Source organism: Giraffa tippelskirchi, chromosome 4, assembly GCF_054371585.1.
Source record: "Giraffa tippelskirchi isolate mGirTip1 chromosome 4, T2T-mGirTip1v1.2.pri, whole genome shotgun sequence".
NCBI lineage: Eukaryota > Metazoa > Chordata > Mammalia > Artiodactyla > Giraffidae > Giraffa > Giraffa tippelskirchi.
The window spans coordinates 142,411,836-142,430,402 of NC_137278.1; the positions used below are offsets into that span (position 1 = coordinate 142,411,836).

Genomic DNA, 18,567 nt, shown 5'->3' on the forward strand with positions numbered 1-18,567 from the left:
AAAGCAGAATTAGATGTTTTTCTGGAATTCTCTTGCTTTTTCGACGATCCAATGGATGTTGGCAATTTGATATCTGGTTTCTCTGCCTTTTCTAGAACCAGCTTGAACATCTGGAAGTTCACAGTTCACTGTTGAAGTCTGGCTTGGAGAATTTTGAGCATTACTTTACTAGCATGTGAGATGAGTGCAATTGTGCAGTAGTTTGTGCATTCTTTGGCATTGCCTTTCTTTGGGATTGGGATCAAAACTGACCTTTTCCAGTCCTGTGGCCACTGCTGAGTTTTCCAAATTTGCTGGCATATTGAGTGCAGCACATTCACAGCATCATCTTCTAGGATTTGTAATAGCTCAACTGGAATGCCATCACATCCACGAGCTTTGTTCGTAGTGATGCTTCCAAAGGCCCACTTGACTTCACATTCCAGGATATCTGGCTCTAGGTGAGTGATCCCACCATAGTGATTATCTGGGTCACGAAGATCTTTCTTGTATAGTTCTTCTGTGTATTCTTGCCACCTGTTCTTAATATCTTCTGCTTCTGCTAGGTCCATGCAATTTCTGTCCTTTATTGAGTCCATCTTTGCATGAAATGTTCCCTTGGTATTTCTAATTTTCTTGAAGAGATCTCTAGTCTTTCCCATTCTATTATTTTCCTCTATTTCTTTGCACTGATCACTGAGGAAGGCTTTCTTATCTCTCCTTGCTATTCTTTGGAACTCTGCATTCAAATAGGTATATCTTTCCTTTTCTCCTGTGTCTTTCGCGTCTCTTCTTGTCACAGCTATTTGTAAGGCATCCTCAGACAGCCATTTTGCTTTTTTGCATTTCTTTTTCTTGGGGATGGTCTTGATCCCTGTCTCCTGTACAGTGTCACGAATCTCCATCCATAGTTCATCAGGCACTCTGTCTATCAGATCTAATCCCTTGAATCTATTTCTCACTTCCACTGTATAATCTAAAGGGATTTGATTTAGGTCATACCTGAATGGTCTGGTGGTTTTCCCTACTTTCTTCAATTTAAGTCTGAATTTGGCAATAAGGAGTTCATGATCTGAGCCAGAGTCAGCTCCAAGTCTTGTTTTTGTTGACTGTGTAGAGCTTCTCCATCTTTGGCTCCATCATTACTTAGTCAAATTCCAATCATCCCTTATGGCCTGTATGTGTCCAATAAATACCTTTGCATTGTTTTTAAATAACTAATCTAACAGGACAACTTTATGCATAGAGAAGAATCAAAGATGAAATTTGATGATTCTTTTATCTAACAACAATAATGGCAGTTTACATTTCTTCTAGAATTCTAGATATTCATCTGAATATGATTATCTAGTGATAACTAGCCAACTTTAAGAACTTTCACAGAATAAACCCTACATTTCTTGAAATACTTAAAATGTCTTTAAAAGATGATTTTATTAAGAATTTTACAATAACATATTTTCATGATTACTAAACACAGAATAGGTCTTACTTTTATTTCTTTCATAGGCTTCTATAAAAGTATGGTTAGCTTAAAAAATATACTTAAGTCTCTTCCCCCAAACTAATTTTGGTTAGCATAATGGAAATGTCTAGAGTTTTAGGGCGTCTCCAAACAGGGAAAGGGAAAGAACAGAGAACTCTAAACTAAACTAAAGGGTGACAAGCGGTGGGGGCGAGGGGGGGTGTTAAGGAAAGGAAACCAAGAATGAAACGTGGGAAGGATTCTTGGCAGCATAAAGCCTCAAGACTGCACCCACACATCCTCCTCTGCAACTCTATAGATTCTCTAGGCAGGTGGCTCCCAGTGTATTAAAATATTACAACGTAGGGCAGGTCCTCAACCATGAAAACGGTTTGCTCCCTGAGTCAGTCTTGCCAGCTGGCAACTCAGTTATTGGTGCTATAAAGGAAGATGGATATGTCCTCACTCACCGTCCCCCCTCCAGTCCCTGCCCCTCTCCTGCTTTTGCAATACTGAGTGCTGATCTCTGTCTCCCCCTGGTGGCAACCGGCCAGGGACAAGCGGGCGCTCGGGCGAGGCAGGAGGGAACATGCCTGTAATAAAGGTCGCGGCAAAGGAGCGGGGTGGCGGATACCTTCTGTGGCTTTTGCAGCTTCTGCATGCTGGTACAAGTCTGGCCTTCCCAGAAAACAGTTTTCCAAACGTGGCGCTCACTCCAGCTTAGTTCTGTTTTTATCTGTCCAGCTTTATTCAGGTCTTACCGGTTGGGAGTCCTATTTTGTTGTGACTTTCAGGTTTTAGGGCGTAACTTCCACGCATTTGGAAGCGAGGGGGCGCAGGAGAGTCCAGACGGTGAAAGGATTGTAGACATCAGCCCTCCCCGCCCCCCACCCCCGCGCCCTTATTCCGAAGAACTGAGGGAAGAGGGAAACCAGATTGCTCCCTTAAATCCCAAATAGATCCCCCCCCGCCCCCCGCTCCACCGTAGGTTTCCCCTGCTCTCGCCTTGTTCCATATATTGATCTGTTACTTTACCACTGCTTAGAGAAGGTTGGAGATCGTCCCGAAGTCCGTCTCATTGTCCCCAACCCTTAAGTGGCCGAGAGTGGGCAGTCCAGAAGCGAGGATTCGGCTCATCTGCTGTAGGGCACAGTGTAGGGGGGACCTCCGTGGACTCCGAGGGCGAGATGAGGATCACTGGTAAATGGAAAGGGGTGGGCTTATGATTTAGGAACAGGCGTGGGTGTAAAGAGGGGGAAATAAAACACAAACCGCTTGCCAAGCCGGCCAGGGTTTGTTCTGCTAGACGGTTGGCGTCTGTGTCTGATGCTCCCAACCCCGCTAGGCTGCCCAGTGGCTCCGCCGAGCCTGAAGCCTAGAGCGAGTAAAGGATCGGGAGTGTCCTCAGCTCGGGCTGAGGGGGCAGGGAAGCCGAAAGCCCCGTGCGCCACTTCCTCAGCAGCTTCGGCTTCTGCGGGCCTGTTCCCTCGCGTCTTTGCACTGAGATCCGCCTCTTCTCTGCCTCCCCCTTTCCGCGACCTGCCTCCGCCTCCTTCCTCTGCCTCCACCCTCAATCCCCAACCCTGTTTGTCTAGAGCTGGGCTAGGAGCCCTCGGTCGGCCGGAGCTCTGGATGTGGGTGCCAGACAATTCCACGGCGCCTCTCAAGATGGACAGCCGCTACACTAGCTCCGCGGGCCTCGGGGATTTAAACCAGCTGAGCGCGGCCATCCCGGCCACGCGAGTGGAGGTGTCCGTGTCTTGCAGGTGAGGACGCAGCCCTTCCCCTCCGTCCTTTGCCCCTACATCTACTGGGTCGGTAGCGTTTGGCAAGCGCGCAGGATACGCCGAGGCTCTGCGAGGGAGAGAAGTTGCGCCATGAGTGGGAAATAGCTCAGTTGTGGGTCTCGAGTCACCGCCGGGTCGAGTGGCAGAGCGAAGAGCCAGAACTAGGAGCGAGTGGTGGGCTATGGGACTGAGGCTTTATTTCTTTCTGGGAAATGCTGTAAAAGTTGGCTGGGCTGTGACTCAGGGGCGGGAAACCCTGGCCGCCGCCCACTTTACGAGCCCTTTTTCACGTCCCAAACTCGAGCTGTAGGGTTGGATGATGACAGGTTGGATGATGACAGGGCACAACATTGCCAAAAGCGCTTGTGACCAATGCGCGCAGTGGCCCAGGACTCCCTCTGCTAGGCTATGCAAACCTGAGGTTGGCTCCAAACCAGGCAGCTTCCTCCCCACCCACTTCCTGGAGCCATCCAGCTTGCTTCCCCGCCTCCTCGCCCCCACCTCCCCCGGGGGAGCCTTTTTGCCTTTGACCTACTATGTAGAAATTTCGACCGCAGCCTTACCTAAGCTGTGGAAAGTCACGACTTTCTGCCTGCAAGTGGATACATTTGAGTGCCTATAAAAACCTACACTCTGCTGTACATTTCAAACTGCTTTGGCTAACGTTCTTTGGGTCAGTTTCCTTGTAAAGTAGCGTAATTGCTATATCGCAGATAATTTTAAGATGACAACACTGACTGGAGCCCCCTCCCATGTTTGCAGACTTTGATCTTTCTCGGTGGAAAACTCTTAACCTGTACACTTTTCACTTGTTTTTAAAGCCCTCAAATCCTTTCCTTCCTTTTTTTTAAGAAAAAAAAAAGGAAGAAATCTTGAAGAAATCTAATAAACATGGTTAAGTATCGATGTAAATAAGCCCCTAGGCTTAAAATACTATCAATCTAGTGATATTTAATTTTGCATTGTCACAAGACTAAACCTGAAAGCCAGAATGGTTTCTTAAGGCTGACTTCAGACCATTAAACACTAATACTGATAGTGATAGCTAAATGATGCCTGAGATTTCTGTCACTTGAACAAGTGAAACTGTATGGAAAATTCTTCTTAGACATTAATTTCTAGACCTTTTTCTCTTTTCTGAAGCTGGCTTTGGATGCTAGAGGGAGGTTATCAGTATTTAACAGGTAATGCATAGCCTGAAGTCCTACAATAATAGCATTTTCTAGAGTTTTATTTTCTGCTGAAATCCTGTAAATCTGAATGGCATGTGGCCTGTATGAGGAATGAATACAAATGTTAAGTCTGAATTTCCCATAAACTTTTTAAGGGTTGTGGGGAAATTATACTTTAGCTAGTCTTCCTGCCAATAAGGTCCATATTTAACCACCCCCCCCACCCCCCCCCACCCCCCCCCACCCCCCACCCCCCCCCCCCCCCCACCCCCGCCGCCGCTTGTTTGCTTTGGGTGTGGTGCTGGGAATCCTGGTCAATTGGCTTTAGTCCAGTTCAGTTTCTTTCAGCTTGCTGCCTCAGAACCTGGAGATCCCCTTGTTTCACCCTTTTCTTTTTTTTGATACCATTGATTTCATGTATTGTTTTTAATTTTTAATGTTCAAATAGAAAAGTTCTGGAAGAGAACCCAAGTACTTGTAGTACTTATATTGTTGATAATTGAATCCTGTGATGATAGATGATGGTGTCCCTGGGGCTTTGGCGTAAGAGATCTGGTTATACATTCTGACTTTATACATATTCTGATGTCTAAAATGAAGATAATTTTGGCATTTATCTTATATAGTGTGTTATCAAAGTTTAATAAAATGATATCTGAAAAATACTAACACAAAGTAGACATGAAAATGTTACAGTGTTAAAAATATTCGCTATTATTATGATATTGGAAATAGTATTTATTGAATCAGTGTATTGCATATGGTTCAGCTATGGTATTCTATAAATAGTCCTTCTCTTTTGAACTTCAATAAATTGGTTAAAGAAGACAGGGATAGAGACAGCCTCAGGATATCTGTTTTTTCCTTCTCTTTCTTCTTTGATATACATAAAGAACATATTTCCTAGATTGTCCATGGGGATTTTATCTAGCAGCAAGACACAACTGTAGGTCCCTTAGCCTCACTATAGGTAAGCAGAGCAAGGAATCACCTTGCTGTTTCATATTGAAGACTTCTGATGATTTGCTGATGACCCTTTTGATAACCTCCTTTCATTGTGCCCAGTTTAAGATTTTTTAAAAGCTTTATGATGTTTGCATCTTCATTTTGAGTGAGGTGAGAAAATCAACAGTTGAAGCTTGAAGTTAAATATAATTCGTGGAAATCATTTAGTCTATTCACTTGAAGTGTTTGAGTGTCTTTTATATTTAGCACTATGCCATGTTCCATGAGAAATGCATACGTTCTCTAAGTAAAATCTTGTTGGGAGATAAGTATAATATTATATAACACATAATAATATAGGACTAAATCCAAAGATGAGGTTCATGAAGAGGAATGGAAGAGATCATTGTGGAGCAGAGTACTTGGAATGTGCTACAAAGAGGAGATGGGGCATGAGCGGAGACAAGACAGATTGGTATGGTTAGTATGAGAGAAAGAGCAGTGGAGTTTCTGTAGTAGCTACAGAGTTGGTGTGTTAAAGTGACAAATATTTTTTAGCAATATTTATGCAGAGATAAAGCTCTTACTCTTTGACTTACCTTCTACTCATTATTCAGCTCTTCTTGCATTCATTTTTAATGTTTATGCTAATTTGTAAGTTTTAAGATTTTTAAGTTATTGGGTTACCAATTAAAATGTCTATAGGTGAAATGACACAACCTTAGAAACCTAAAATAACATTCCTGTTTTATTCTGAAAACAGATTAATATAAAATAAAGGTAAAAACAGTGGGAAAAGTAATACTCAGTAATTAACTGTTTTCCCTGAGACCTTGGTTTGTTGCACTGTTTCTCACACATTATTTTGATGCTTTTGTTATTGTCATGTCATTTTGATAAGCCAATGAGAAACTGGCTTATCAAGTATAAAAGCAGGGATAACAGTCTATATTTCTAGACTTTGTAGATTGGATATCACAAGTGAATCTTATTGAAGCAATAATCCTATAATGGTAATAAAATTAATTTTAAAATCTAGTGTGGAAGGAAGAATACAAAGTGGAAAGTAAATGAGTGCCTATTTTGTTCTAGGAATTCTAAAAAGCACTTCCTGACCTGGCTTTAACTGTCTTGCCTAATCTCCCACTACTCCTCACATAAGCTCTGTGACTGAACATAGTGTTGACTTAAAAAATAGTCACAACCTACAAGTTGAGAGTTATGTTTTATTTGGTAGGAATTTTTAGGACTTCAAGCCCAGGAGACAGCTTCTCAGGTGACTCTGAGAAAACTGCTCCTAGGAGGCACAGGGAGGAGTCAGGTTATATGGAAGTTTGCAACAAGGGGAAGATAGTCTGAACGTCAAAAGATTAGTGTTAATTACAGAAAACCAGATATCCCAAGTTAAGGAATTTAGCTCTTTTCTATGTATGGGAAGATGCAAGAGGCTGGGCTTACTGAAATTATTCCTTTCATATGCATCCCAGCTATCTGGGACAAGGTGCTCACCAGTGGGACTGGCTGGTGGCTGCCGGATTGTTTTACTTGGGTGCCCTCAGGGCTCAGAAATTCACAATTGGAGGGCCAGAATCACGGATTGCTGTGATAACCTTATTAGTTGATACAGCAGGAAATACTCCATTTCACAATAGCCTAACAACTATGTGCTTAGTATATGCAAAAGTTGGTGCCAGATAAAAGTTGACTACAGAGCAGTACTAAGAGGTAGAGTCCCAAAGCATGTTCTGTTATCCTGTTGAACCAAACTTTCTTTGCGTGTGTGGCTGTGCACATGCTTTTCTCTGCCCTGAATGTCCCTTCCTCCATTCCCTTCTTTTCTTGATTAGTATGGTCTCCTTCTTCCAGACTCATATATAACATAATTTTCTATCATGATCCTCTCCCAAGCTGTATTTTGCTATATTCTCAGAGCAGCTGGAAATGGCAGCCTACTCCAGTATTCTTACCTGGGAAATCTCATGGACAGAGGAGCCTGGCAGGTCTCTGTAGTCTTCTTGAGGACAAGTTTTGTCTCTTTCATTCTGAACTTGGCACAGAATAAGTAGTCAATAAATGCTAGATGCTGTAATTCTCTGTATGAATCATCTGGCATGGGATAGAGGTTTGCTTGTTAAAATATAGACTCTTAGGTTCCAAACTAGATCTACTGAATGAAAATGTCTGGAACTAAGGCCCAGGAACTGTGACGTTGGAGAAGACTCTTGAGAGTCCCTTGGACTGCAAGGGGATCCAACCAGTCTATCCTAAGGGAGATCAGTCCTGGGTGTTCATTGGAAGGACTGATGTTGAAGCTGAAACTCCAATACTTTGGCCACCTCATGCGAAGAGTTGACTCATTGGAAAAGACCCTGATACTGGGAAGGATTGGGGGCAGGAGGAGAAGGGGACGACAGAGGATGAGATGGCTGGATGGCATCACCAACTCGATGGACATGAGTTTGGGTTAGCTCCGGGAGTTGGTGCTGGACAGGGAGGCCTGGCATTCTGTGATTCATGGGGTCACAAAGAGTCGGACACGACTGAGCAACTTAACTGAACTGAACTGAAGGCCCAGGAATCTGTACCTTTAGCATGTTTACCATGTGCTGGTTACATAGAACTGAACTAAAAAAAAAATTGGTGAAATGAACAAATCTGTGAATAAATCAACACTGAACCTAGTAGTCAGAAATTTGTTTGCTTTGTATAATGTCATTAGTGATTCATTCTCAACTTGTACCACCCACCCCAGCAAGCTGACAAGATGTCAGGCTCTCTAGGCACTGCAGTCTTCTCAGACACTCATATATATATATGTTTTAATTGGAGGATAATTGCTTTACAATGTTATGTTGGTTTCTGTTATACCACAACGTGAATCACCAGAGAGCATGGAACTTAGTTCCCTATGTTATACAGCTGCTTCCCTCTAACTATTTCACACACGCTAGTATATTTGTCAGTGCTATTCTCTCAGTTCGTCCCACTGTCTCCTTTCCCCAGTGTGTCCACAAGTCTGTTCTTTACATCTGTGTCTCTATTCCTGCCGTGCAACACGTTCATCAGTACCATTTTTCTAGATTCCACATATATGTGTTAATGTATATTTGTTTTTCTCTTTCTGATTTACTTCACTCTGTACAACAGGCTGTAGGTTCATCCACCTCACTACCACTGACTCAAATTTGTTCCTCTAATGACTGTGTGATATTCCATTGTGTAGATGTACCACAACTTTTTTATCCATTCATCTGTTGATGGATATATAGGTTGCTTCCATGTCCTGGCTATTGTAAATAGTGCTGCTATGAACATTGGGGTACATGTATCTTTTTGAATTATAGTTTTCTCTGTGTATATGCTCAGGAGTGGGATTGCTGGGTCATATGGTAGTTTTATTCCTAGTTTTTTAAGAAATCCATATTGTACTCCATAGTGGCTGTATCAGTTTACCTTCTTACCAGCAGTGCAAAAGAATTCCCTTTTCTTCATCCTCTCCAGCATTTATTGTTTGTAGATTTTTTGATGATGGCCATTCTGACTGGTAAGAGGTGATACCTTGTTGTAATTTTGATTTGCATTTCTCTAATACGTGATGTTGAGCATATTTTCATCTATTTGTTGGTCATCTGTATGTCTTCTTTGTTAGACACCTCATATGACATACGGCTTATAGATTGCCTTTTGGAAATTTTTTACGAGACTTTTTTTTTTTTTACCATTTCTCTATACACCAAAAGTTTTAATTTACTAGTTTGATGAATTTATGTCTTTATGACTATAGTTACTTGGCTTGGATTAACAATAATGTCATGGCACCCCACTCCATTACTCTTGCCTGGAAAATCCCATGCATGGAGGAGCCTGGTGGGCTACAGTCCATGGGGTCGCTAAGAGTAGGACACGACTGAGCGACTTCACTTTCAGTTTTCCCTTTCATGCACTGGAGAAGGAAATGACAACCCACTCCAGTATTCTTGCCTGGAGAATCCCAGGGACAGTGGAGCCTGGTGGGCTGCTGTCTATGGGGTCGCACAGAGTCGGACACGACTGAAGTGACTTAACAGCAGCAGCAGCAATAAAAAAAAAAACACATGCAACCTAAAAGTTAAGAGTTAGGTTTTATTCGGTGAGAATGCCAGGGCTCGAGCCTGGAGACAGTATCTCAGGTGACCCTGACTGAGTATCTCAGGTGACCCATAGAGACACTGACTCAGAGGAAGCAGGGGAGGAGCCAAGGTATATACATGTTTGCAAGAGGGGCAGGTAATATCAATATTAAAATATTACTGTTAATTAAGAGAAAGTTAAATCTCTCAAGAGATTTAGAGGTTAAATCTAAAGAGATTTAGTGATCTAAAGAGATAAAGTGATCTTCTATGTATGGGAAGAGATTTAGTGATCTTCTATATATGGGAAGCTACAAGCATCCAGGCTTGTGAAATCATTTCATTCATATGCATCTAGCTCTCTGGGGCCAGTCCTGCTTTCTTTATTATTCACATACTAGTTCCTTGTGTACTGTAAGAGATGGTGAATGTGGCAGATGGCCGCCTACCTCTCACTTACCCCTAGCTCCTCTGTGCTTACTGGGGAGGAAGTAGCTGATGGCTTTCAAATAACTGGCTTTCTTTCACCTGAGCTCAGAAATTTGCATTTGGAAAAGACTTATTTACTGGTAGAGCATAGATCAGTTCAGTTGCTCAGTTGTGTCCAACTCTTTGCGACCCCATGAATCGCAACACGCCAGGCCTCCCTGTCCATCCCCAACTCCTGGAGTTTACCCAAATCCATGTCCATAGAGTTGGTGATGCCATCCAGCCATCGCATCCTCTGTCGTCCCCTTCTCCTCCTGCCCCCAATCCTTCCCAGCATTAGGGTCTTTTCCAGTGAGTCAACTCTTTGCATGAGGTGGCCAAAGTATTGGAGTTTCAGCTTCAACATCAGTCCTTCCAATGAACACCCTGGACTGATCTTCTTTAGGATGGACTGGTTGGATCTGCTTGCAGTCCAAGGGACTCTCAAGAGTCTTCTCCAACACCACAGTTCAAAAGCATCAATTCTTCAGCACTCAGCTTTCTTCACTGTCCAACTCTCACATCCATACATGACCACTGGAAAAACCATAGCCTTGACTAGACAGACCTTTGTTGGCAAAGTAATGTCTCTGCTTTTAAATATGCTATCTAGGTTGGTCATAACCTTCCTTCCAAGGAGTAAGTGTCTTTTAATTTCATGGCTGCAATCACCATCTCAGTGATTTTGGAGCCCCCAAAAATAAATTCTGCCACTGTTTCCACTGTTTCCCCATCTACTTCCCATGAAGTGATGGGACCAGATGCAGTGATCTTAGTTTTCTGAACGTTGAGCTTTAAGCCAACTTTTTCACTCTCCTCTTTCACCTTCATCAAGAGGCTCTTTAGTTCTTCTTCACTTTCTTCCATAAGGGTGGTGTCATCTGCGTATCTGAGGTTATTGATATGTCTCCTGACAATCTTGATTCCAGCTTATGTTTCTTCCAGCCCAGCGTTTCTCATGATGTATTCTGCATACAAGTTAAATAAGCAGGGTGACAATATACAGCCTTGACGTTCTCCTTTTCCTATTTGCAACCAGTCTGTTGTTCCATGTCCAGTTCTAACTGTTGCTTCCTGATCTGCATACAGGTTTCTCAAGAGACAGATCAGATGGTCTGGTATTCCCATCTCTTAGAGGAGAAAACATTTCATTTCATAGTCTCTCCCCATGGTTGGAAATTCGACCATATTGGGAGATATTTCATAACCATTGTTTCTTTTTTGTCCCATGGTGCTGGGAGACTGATCCTAGGTCAGGTGGAAATTTTTTCTTCATAAGTCATTACAGGTGCTAATTTCTGGATTAGGCCCATTGATGGATAATAAAAAGATTCTCTGAATCCTCTATCTTCTAACCTAATCTGTTCCATATCAATCACTGTCTTGAAGAGATATGGTACACTGGCAGTTTTCATAAGATACCCAGCCTAATTTCTAGTGTTATTAAGTTGATTTTCTTTGGTATGATTTAATTGTTCTAAGCACAGGGAGTCCTTTAGGCTTAGATGACCATAGTCTAGTAGCGATTCCCCGGTGGCTCAAATGGTAAAGTGTCTGCCTACAGTGCCGGAGACCTGGGTTCGATCCCCAGGTCAGGAAGATCCCCTGGAGAAAGAAATGGCAACCCACTCCAGTAATCTTGCCTGGAAAATCCCATGGACGGAGGAGCCTGGTAGGCTTCAGTCCATGGGCTCGCGAAGAGTCGGACACGACTGAGCGACTTCACTTTCACTTTTCACTTTTGTGCATTGGAGAAGGAAATGGCAACCCACTCCAGTATTCTTGCCCGGAGAATCCCAGGGACGGGGGAGCCTGGTGGGCTGCTGTCTGTGGGGTCGCACAGAGTCGGACACGACTGAAGCGACTTAGCAGCAGCAGCATTTGGTAGAATAGGTACAGTCAGCCTCTCAGAAGCAGACATGTGGCCTGCTGTGAGTTCGTTGTTTAACAGCCAGATGGACTCTAATAGTAGTCAAGATAGCCTTTTAAAGACTCATCTGGAAAAAGCTTCTTCAACAACTCTTTCAGTTCTTTCTACCAACCCTGCAGCTGTTGGGTTATATGGCAGATGGAAGGTCTATAAAACCTCATGGGCTTCAGCCCATTCCTTTACATCATGCCCAGTGATATGGGTCCCTTGGTTGCTATCTATATAAATGGAGACCTAGTACATACTTTCTAACTTGGTCAAGCCCCTAATAGTGGCTTTTTGATTTGCTCGTTTACTGGGAACAGCTTGTATCAGTCAGGTCTCTGTATCTGCACAGGTCAATCACACTTGTGTCCTTCTGATAAAGGCAGGGGGTTGGTATAGTCCACTTATCATCTGGTCATTGGGCTAGTGGCTAATCTGATGTGACCAGGAATATGTCTCAAGAGTTGTCACCACAAGCTACAGTGGGGCAGTCCCTGTCAAATGCCTGCCCGTCAGTGTATTTGATGTAGAGGTGTAACAACTTGGCTATCTCCCAGGTGGTTTTGGGGCCTCAGTGTCTGTCGGTTTTCAGTGAAGCCACTGTGTCATATCCAAGGAAGTCTTTAAGTCTTCCAGGAGAACAGCTCCCGCCTTGGCTAAGGTATCTGCTTTGTGGTTCCCAGGTAGTGTAATTGGAGAATACACAGAGATGCGTCTTACCTTGATGGCAGCACTGGGTCGTGTGCACACATCCCGTATGTCCCTTCATAGGTCAGCTCCCCACAGGGACTGTCCCAAGATAGTCTAAATTTTCTGATGTGTTGTGGCATCAACATGGTCAGACCCTTCACGCAGTCCACCATCTGTGGTTATGTAGAAGGGCATGGATTCCTGAGTTACCACGGTCCTTACTACCCTCAGTTTAGCCCATTGACTGCTGTGCTTAATGTTGTCTTTAAACCAAGTGACATTGAAATCCAGAAGAACTGCTGAAGTGGGCCAAGTGCAGGTATTGCCTTGACTGCTGCCGTTGTGAAGCATGTCTCAGGATGGAGGGAGTCCTAATTCTCTTTTTGACTTGCTGAGAAGGGGAGAGATGGGTGGTGTCTGAGGGGCCATGTCTGGATGCATGTAAGACACTGGCCCGAAAACAGAATGTAATTCCATAGATGGCAGACTAGAATTCTGCACATTACCTTGTTGCAGATATGGGTGCCACTTTTGCAGTGTGCTTACTTGGGCACAGGTACTTTTTGGTTTAAGAAGCATGTTCTTAATCCATTTACTTACTGGCAGTAAAGTTTGAACATATACTCATAAGTTGATGGTGAGGCCTGTTTGCTGCAGGGCCAGGACGACTATCAGGAGCTGTTTTCCAATAGAATTTTACTTCACTTGGGGTCCCTTCCACAACTGAGACTGAAATCCTAGTGGGATGCATTTCCATTCCTGCCTTTTTCACAGACCCTAGCCAAAACCTTCTAGGTACAAGTTTACATCTAATTCACAGGCAGCATTCCATATACATATGCCCAGAGCTTGAATTTGTTTTACTACAGTTTTGGCCTATTCAAAGTCTTCCTGATGGTGGATGCCCTAATCCCATTTTTGTCCCTTTCTATCCAGAGAGTACTATGTGAAGAGAATGTTGCTCAGTCGTGCCCAACTCTTTGTGACCCCATGGACTATACAGACCATGGAATTCTCCAGGTCAGAATACTGGAGTGGGTAGCCTTTCCCTTCTCTAGCGGATCTTCGCGACCCAGGAATCGAACCGTAGTCTCCTGCACTGCAGGCAGATTCTTTACCAACTGAGCTATCAGGGAATCCCAGAGAGTACTGTAGGAGCCAAATTATTTGTGCCAAATACAGTATATGAAAGGATCACATTCCAGTGTTCCCGGAAAGGATTGTAATTCCTTGACTGGCTGGTGTGGCTAAGGCTTGGATTTTATTGATAACCGAGGCTGGGATAACTTTTGTCTTACCTGACCAAATAACTCCCCTAAACTTTACTTACTACCTGGGTCCCTGGATCTTGTCAGTGTTTACTTCCCATCTTTGGTTCTGTAAATGTGTCTATAAAGAGGCAGCAGTTTGGGAGAGAAGGGACACGTCATCACAGGTTAACGTAGTGTCATCAATCTAATGAAATAATTTCACCTCAGGGTGGGACATTCACCAGATTTCTAGGTCCTGACTGACCAAACTATAACAAATTACAGAACTGTAAATAATCCTGAGGCAACGCCTGAAAGGTTCATTGCCTCCCATCCCAGATGAAGACAAATTGATCTTGAAAGCTAGCACCCAAAGGAATGTTGAAAAAAGAGATTATACAATGGAAAGGTCACAAAAAGGTCAAGCACACAATGGAAAGTTTTCAGTTCAGAGAAGAGCTGTTGTAAGATAGCAGCAATATTGGAGACCTCCACATGAATGAAACAACATTGGTCAAGAATCAGCAGTTAGAACCCTGTATGAAACAGGGTTCAGGATTGAGAAAGGAGTACAGCAAGGCTGTTTGTTGTCACCCTGTTTATTTAACTTATATGCAGAGTGCATCATGTGAAATGCCGGGCTGGAAGAGTTAGAAGCTGGAATCAAGATTGTCAGGAGAAATATCAACAACCTCAGGTATGTGTATGATACCACTCTAAGGCAGAAATCAAGGAGAAACTAAAGAGCCTCTTGATGAGGGTGAAGGAGAAGAGTGAAAAAGCTGACTTAAAACTCAATATTAAACTAAGATCATGGCATCTGGTCCTGTCACTTCATGGCAAATAAAAGGGGAAAAGGTGGCGGCAGTGATAGATTTCCTCTCCTTGTGCTCTAAAGTCACTGCAGTTGGTGACTGCAGCCGAGAAATCAGAAGATGATTACTTTTTGGCCGGAAAACTATGGCAAACCAAGACAGTGTATTAAAAAGCAGAGACATCACTTTGTCGACAAAGGTCCATATAGTCAAGGTTGTGGTCTTTCCAGTAGTCATGTACAGATGTGAGAGCTGGACAATAAAGAAGGCAGAGCACTGAAGAACTGATGCTTTTGAACTGTGGTGCTGAAGAAGACACTTGAGAGTCCCTTAGAAAGCAAGGAGATCAACTCAGTCAATCTTAAAGGAAATCAACCCTGAATACTCTTTGAAAGGACTGATGCTGAAGCTGAAGCTCCAAATACTTTGGCCACCTGATGCGAAGAACTGTCTCATTGGAAAAGACCCTGATGCTGGTAAAGATTGAAGGTAGGAAGAGAAGGGGAGGGTAGGAACAGAAGATGAGGTGGTTGTACGACATCACTGACTCAATGGACATGAGTTTGAGCAAGCTCTGGGAGTTGGTGATAGACAAGGAGGCCTGGTGTGCTACAGTCCATGGGGTTGCAAAGAGTGGGACATGACTGAGTGGCTGAACTGAACTGAACTGAAGGTGCCCTCAGCTGTGATGTCTACAGCACTAGATTTTTTGTTTCTGCTCAGTAAATCAGTCAATAAATCATCTTTTCCACATGGGGCCTCCAGTCACTTCCCACCACACAAAGTAGAGTGTAACATTGTCCCAACTCCTGGTTACTCTGCATGTAGGGAATCTACTCTGGGGTTCTACTTCCAGTGATGGAACTCTGGGACACATTGCTGCACATTTATGGTCAGTAGACACAGGAGTGAACTGTCTTTTGCTAGGGCTTTTTGCAAAGATAACAGGAATGAATTATGTGGTTTATCAGTGTCTTCTTTGGAGTCCTTGCTACTAATAATCCTACCAAATTTGTTCCCATGTCAGCTGGATTGGTCCTGTCTATGTTTTTCTCCATCCTTGGTTTGTTTCACCTTTATTTCTTTATTTTTGTTTGATTTTCTGTTTCCCTGGTGGTGGACTCTCTCTGTTTCACTGAAATCTACTATAATTGCAGCTATCAGAGCTACTGCTCTACTAACCATCAGTGCCAGGACTGATAATAAGGCGCCACACCAAACACCAGGAGCAAGACTGTAAGTTGCAATCCTTCGTGTGTGTGCTTAGTCGCTCAGTTGTGTCTGACTCTTTGCGACCCTGTGGACTGTAGCCCACCAGGCTCCTCTTACCATGAGGATTCTCCAGGCAAGAATACTGGAGTGGGTTGCCATGCCCTCCTCCAGGGAATCTTCCCAACCCAGGGATTGAACCCAGGTCTCTTTTATTGTAGGCAGATTCTTTACCATCTGAGCCACCAAGGAAGCCCAGGAATACTGAAATGGGTAGCCTATCCCTTCTCCCGGAGATCTTCCTGACCCAGAAATCGAACCAGGGTTTCCTGCATTGCTGGTGGACTCTTTACCAGCTGAGCTTCCAAAGAATCCTGAAATCCTTCATACCTGCTGTAGATAGCTATTTATCTGGCCCCTAAAGTTTTCTGCATATATAGTGTGTCTCATTCCCAATTCTCCAATGAAGTCATAATTCTTCTATTGGACTTTTACCTGAGTCCTAATTCAAGTAACCAATTCAGCTACCCATCCTTGGTTTGTCTCATTCCAGCAGCATATGACCTTTATCTCAGGACTGGCTATTCTTTCACTGAGGCTATTTGGACATCTCTAGGTCATTTAATATGATATTGTCTCCATCCTTGTCCCATAGGCAGAGTTGCCATGCAACTACTCCCTGCCTGGCGTCTTTTTGAACCTAATGTCAACTCAACTACTTCTGCAGAGGAGTATTTCCTCATAGTTACCTTTTGGCTAGTTATTATCTCTTCTTGATTCACAAGTTACCTTAGTCTTTGTTTAAATGAGGGAGTGAACTCTTAGGTCATTTTTTTCTTCAACAATTTTATCTTCCTACTCAGAGGAATCATTATACCTTGGATCCACTATTTGGGATTCCGGTCTTCCTGTGCTCACTTTCTTGGTGAATACAGGTGCTGTATGCGTGCTTAGTTTCTCAGTGGTGTCCAACTCTTGGCAACCCCATGGACTGTAGCCTGCCATGCTCCTCTGTCCATGGGATTCACCAGGCAAGGATACTGGAGTGGGTAACCATTCCCTTCTCCAGGGGATCTTCCCAACCCAGGGGTTGAACCTGGGTCTCCTGCATTTCTGGAGGATTCTTTACCATCTGAGCCACCAGGGAAGCCCAAATACAGGTGCTACCCTTGCATTGTTAGCATGGCTTCCAGGTGTTCTTGTTGTTATACCTTTTTGGCTAGTAGATCCCAACTAGAGGAACAAGCCACTTGTAGATCTTATTCTCATGCCAGAGCTTCTTTAGATTTCTCTAGTTCCTACCTAAGCTGGAGGCCATTTTCTCTATCAGTCTCAGGACCCAAAGCAGAGAGCTTAACATACCTACTTTCACATCTTAGATTCTTTTTCCCTATTATTTTGGTTAGAATGTCTAGTAACTCTTTTGGTGTTTTCAGGATGTCCTCAAACTCATGTACCTATCTGGAGCATTCCAAACTTGGCAAGATCTCCTTACATGGAGGAGGTTGGCCATCCTGGGATTTCCACCACTGACAATGGGCTTTCCCTCAAAACAGTTTCTTTACCCATGCCTGTTTCATTTTTGGTCTCTGGCTGGCTTGCCAGTTGTTGGGAGGCTGAGATATTGAATAATATCTCCCAAAACGAGAAGGAACTTTGAGACCAAAAAACAAAGCAGGCAACTCCATAAAGTTCAGTGGATGGAAGGGAAGGGAGTAGGCCTGGGGGCTTAAGATGGAGCTGACAAAATGGAGCCAGTGTGGTTCAACCACATACTGTCATTTATAGTATCACATTTGTACTCTCTCCCTCTGTATGTGTAATTATGTGTATGTTCACACACATTGTATAGTGGGATGATACTATAACTCTATACAGTTTATCTTTTGCACTTTTCTATTAATTTTATGTCATGAAGATGTTATTCATTTTTTTGCAAATACAACCCTTTATACTTGTGCTGTAGTTTGTTATTTGGGTATACTGTATTTATTTAACTTATCTCTTATTTTACCAAAGTTACTGTTCAAAATATCCTTCAGATGAGCATTCTTAGTTATAAACACATGAGTACATTCTTTTTTCTAGGGAATAATTTTCTAGAGCTGAAGTTATTGATAAGCTATCTTCTCAGGGGGATTTTAATAGCTTATTTTGGTTATTTCTCCCTATTCCTCTTTAAATAAACAGAGCCAAGTATAAGCTTCTTGCTGTACCTTTCTAAATGCTTTCATTCCCTTGAGTAAGTTACACTTAAAAATTAATAAGAATTTGGGGCAGCAGAGTGAAACCGCAAGAAAATGGATTTAGGGGTCAGAAGATGTCTTTACATCTCATTTTTATCACTTTTTGTAGAGTTATTTTAGATAACATTTCAACTTCTGGAATCTTATTTCCTAATCAGTAAAATGGAAATGCTTAAAAACCAAATTAGTAGGATTATTGGGGAAGTAAATGAAGTAAAATCTATAAAATGCCTAGCACTTTATAGTCACTAAAAGGAACTCAATAACTGTTAGTCTTATCTCAGTTTCTCATCAACATATTGCCATGTGACATACAGGCAATAGGGCTTCCCTAGTAGCTCAGACAGTAAAGAATCTGCCTGCAATGTGGGAGACCCAGGTTCAATCCCTGGGTCAGGAAGATCCCCTGGAGAAGGGAATGGCAACCCACTCCAGTCTTCTTGCCTGGAGAATTTCATCGACAGAGGAACCTGGCAAGCTACAGTCCATGGGGTCGCAAAGAGTCAGGCACAACTGA

General features: G+C 43.1%; 1 protein-coding gene across 2 annotated transcripts in view; it reads left to right on the forward strand.

The window, feature by feature from the left end:
• Positions 1–3,033: 3,033 nt before the first annotated feature.
• Positions 3,034–18,567, forward strand: part of CPNE8 (copine 8) — a 268,048-nt gene continuing 252,514 nt past the window's right edge. For both annotated transcript variants that reach the window (XM_081483375.1, XM_081483374.1), the window contains exon 1: positions 3,034–3,210. In XM_081483375.1, the coding sequence (XP_081339501.1) occupies positions 3,077–3,210 (134 nt within the window). In that variant the 5' untranslated portion in view covers positions 3,034–3,076. The remainder of the gene's footprint in view (positions 3,211–18,567) is intronic.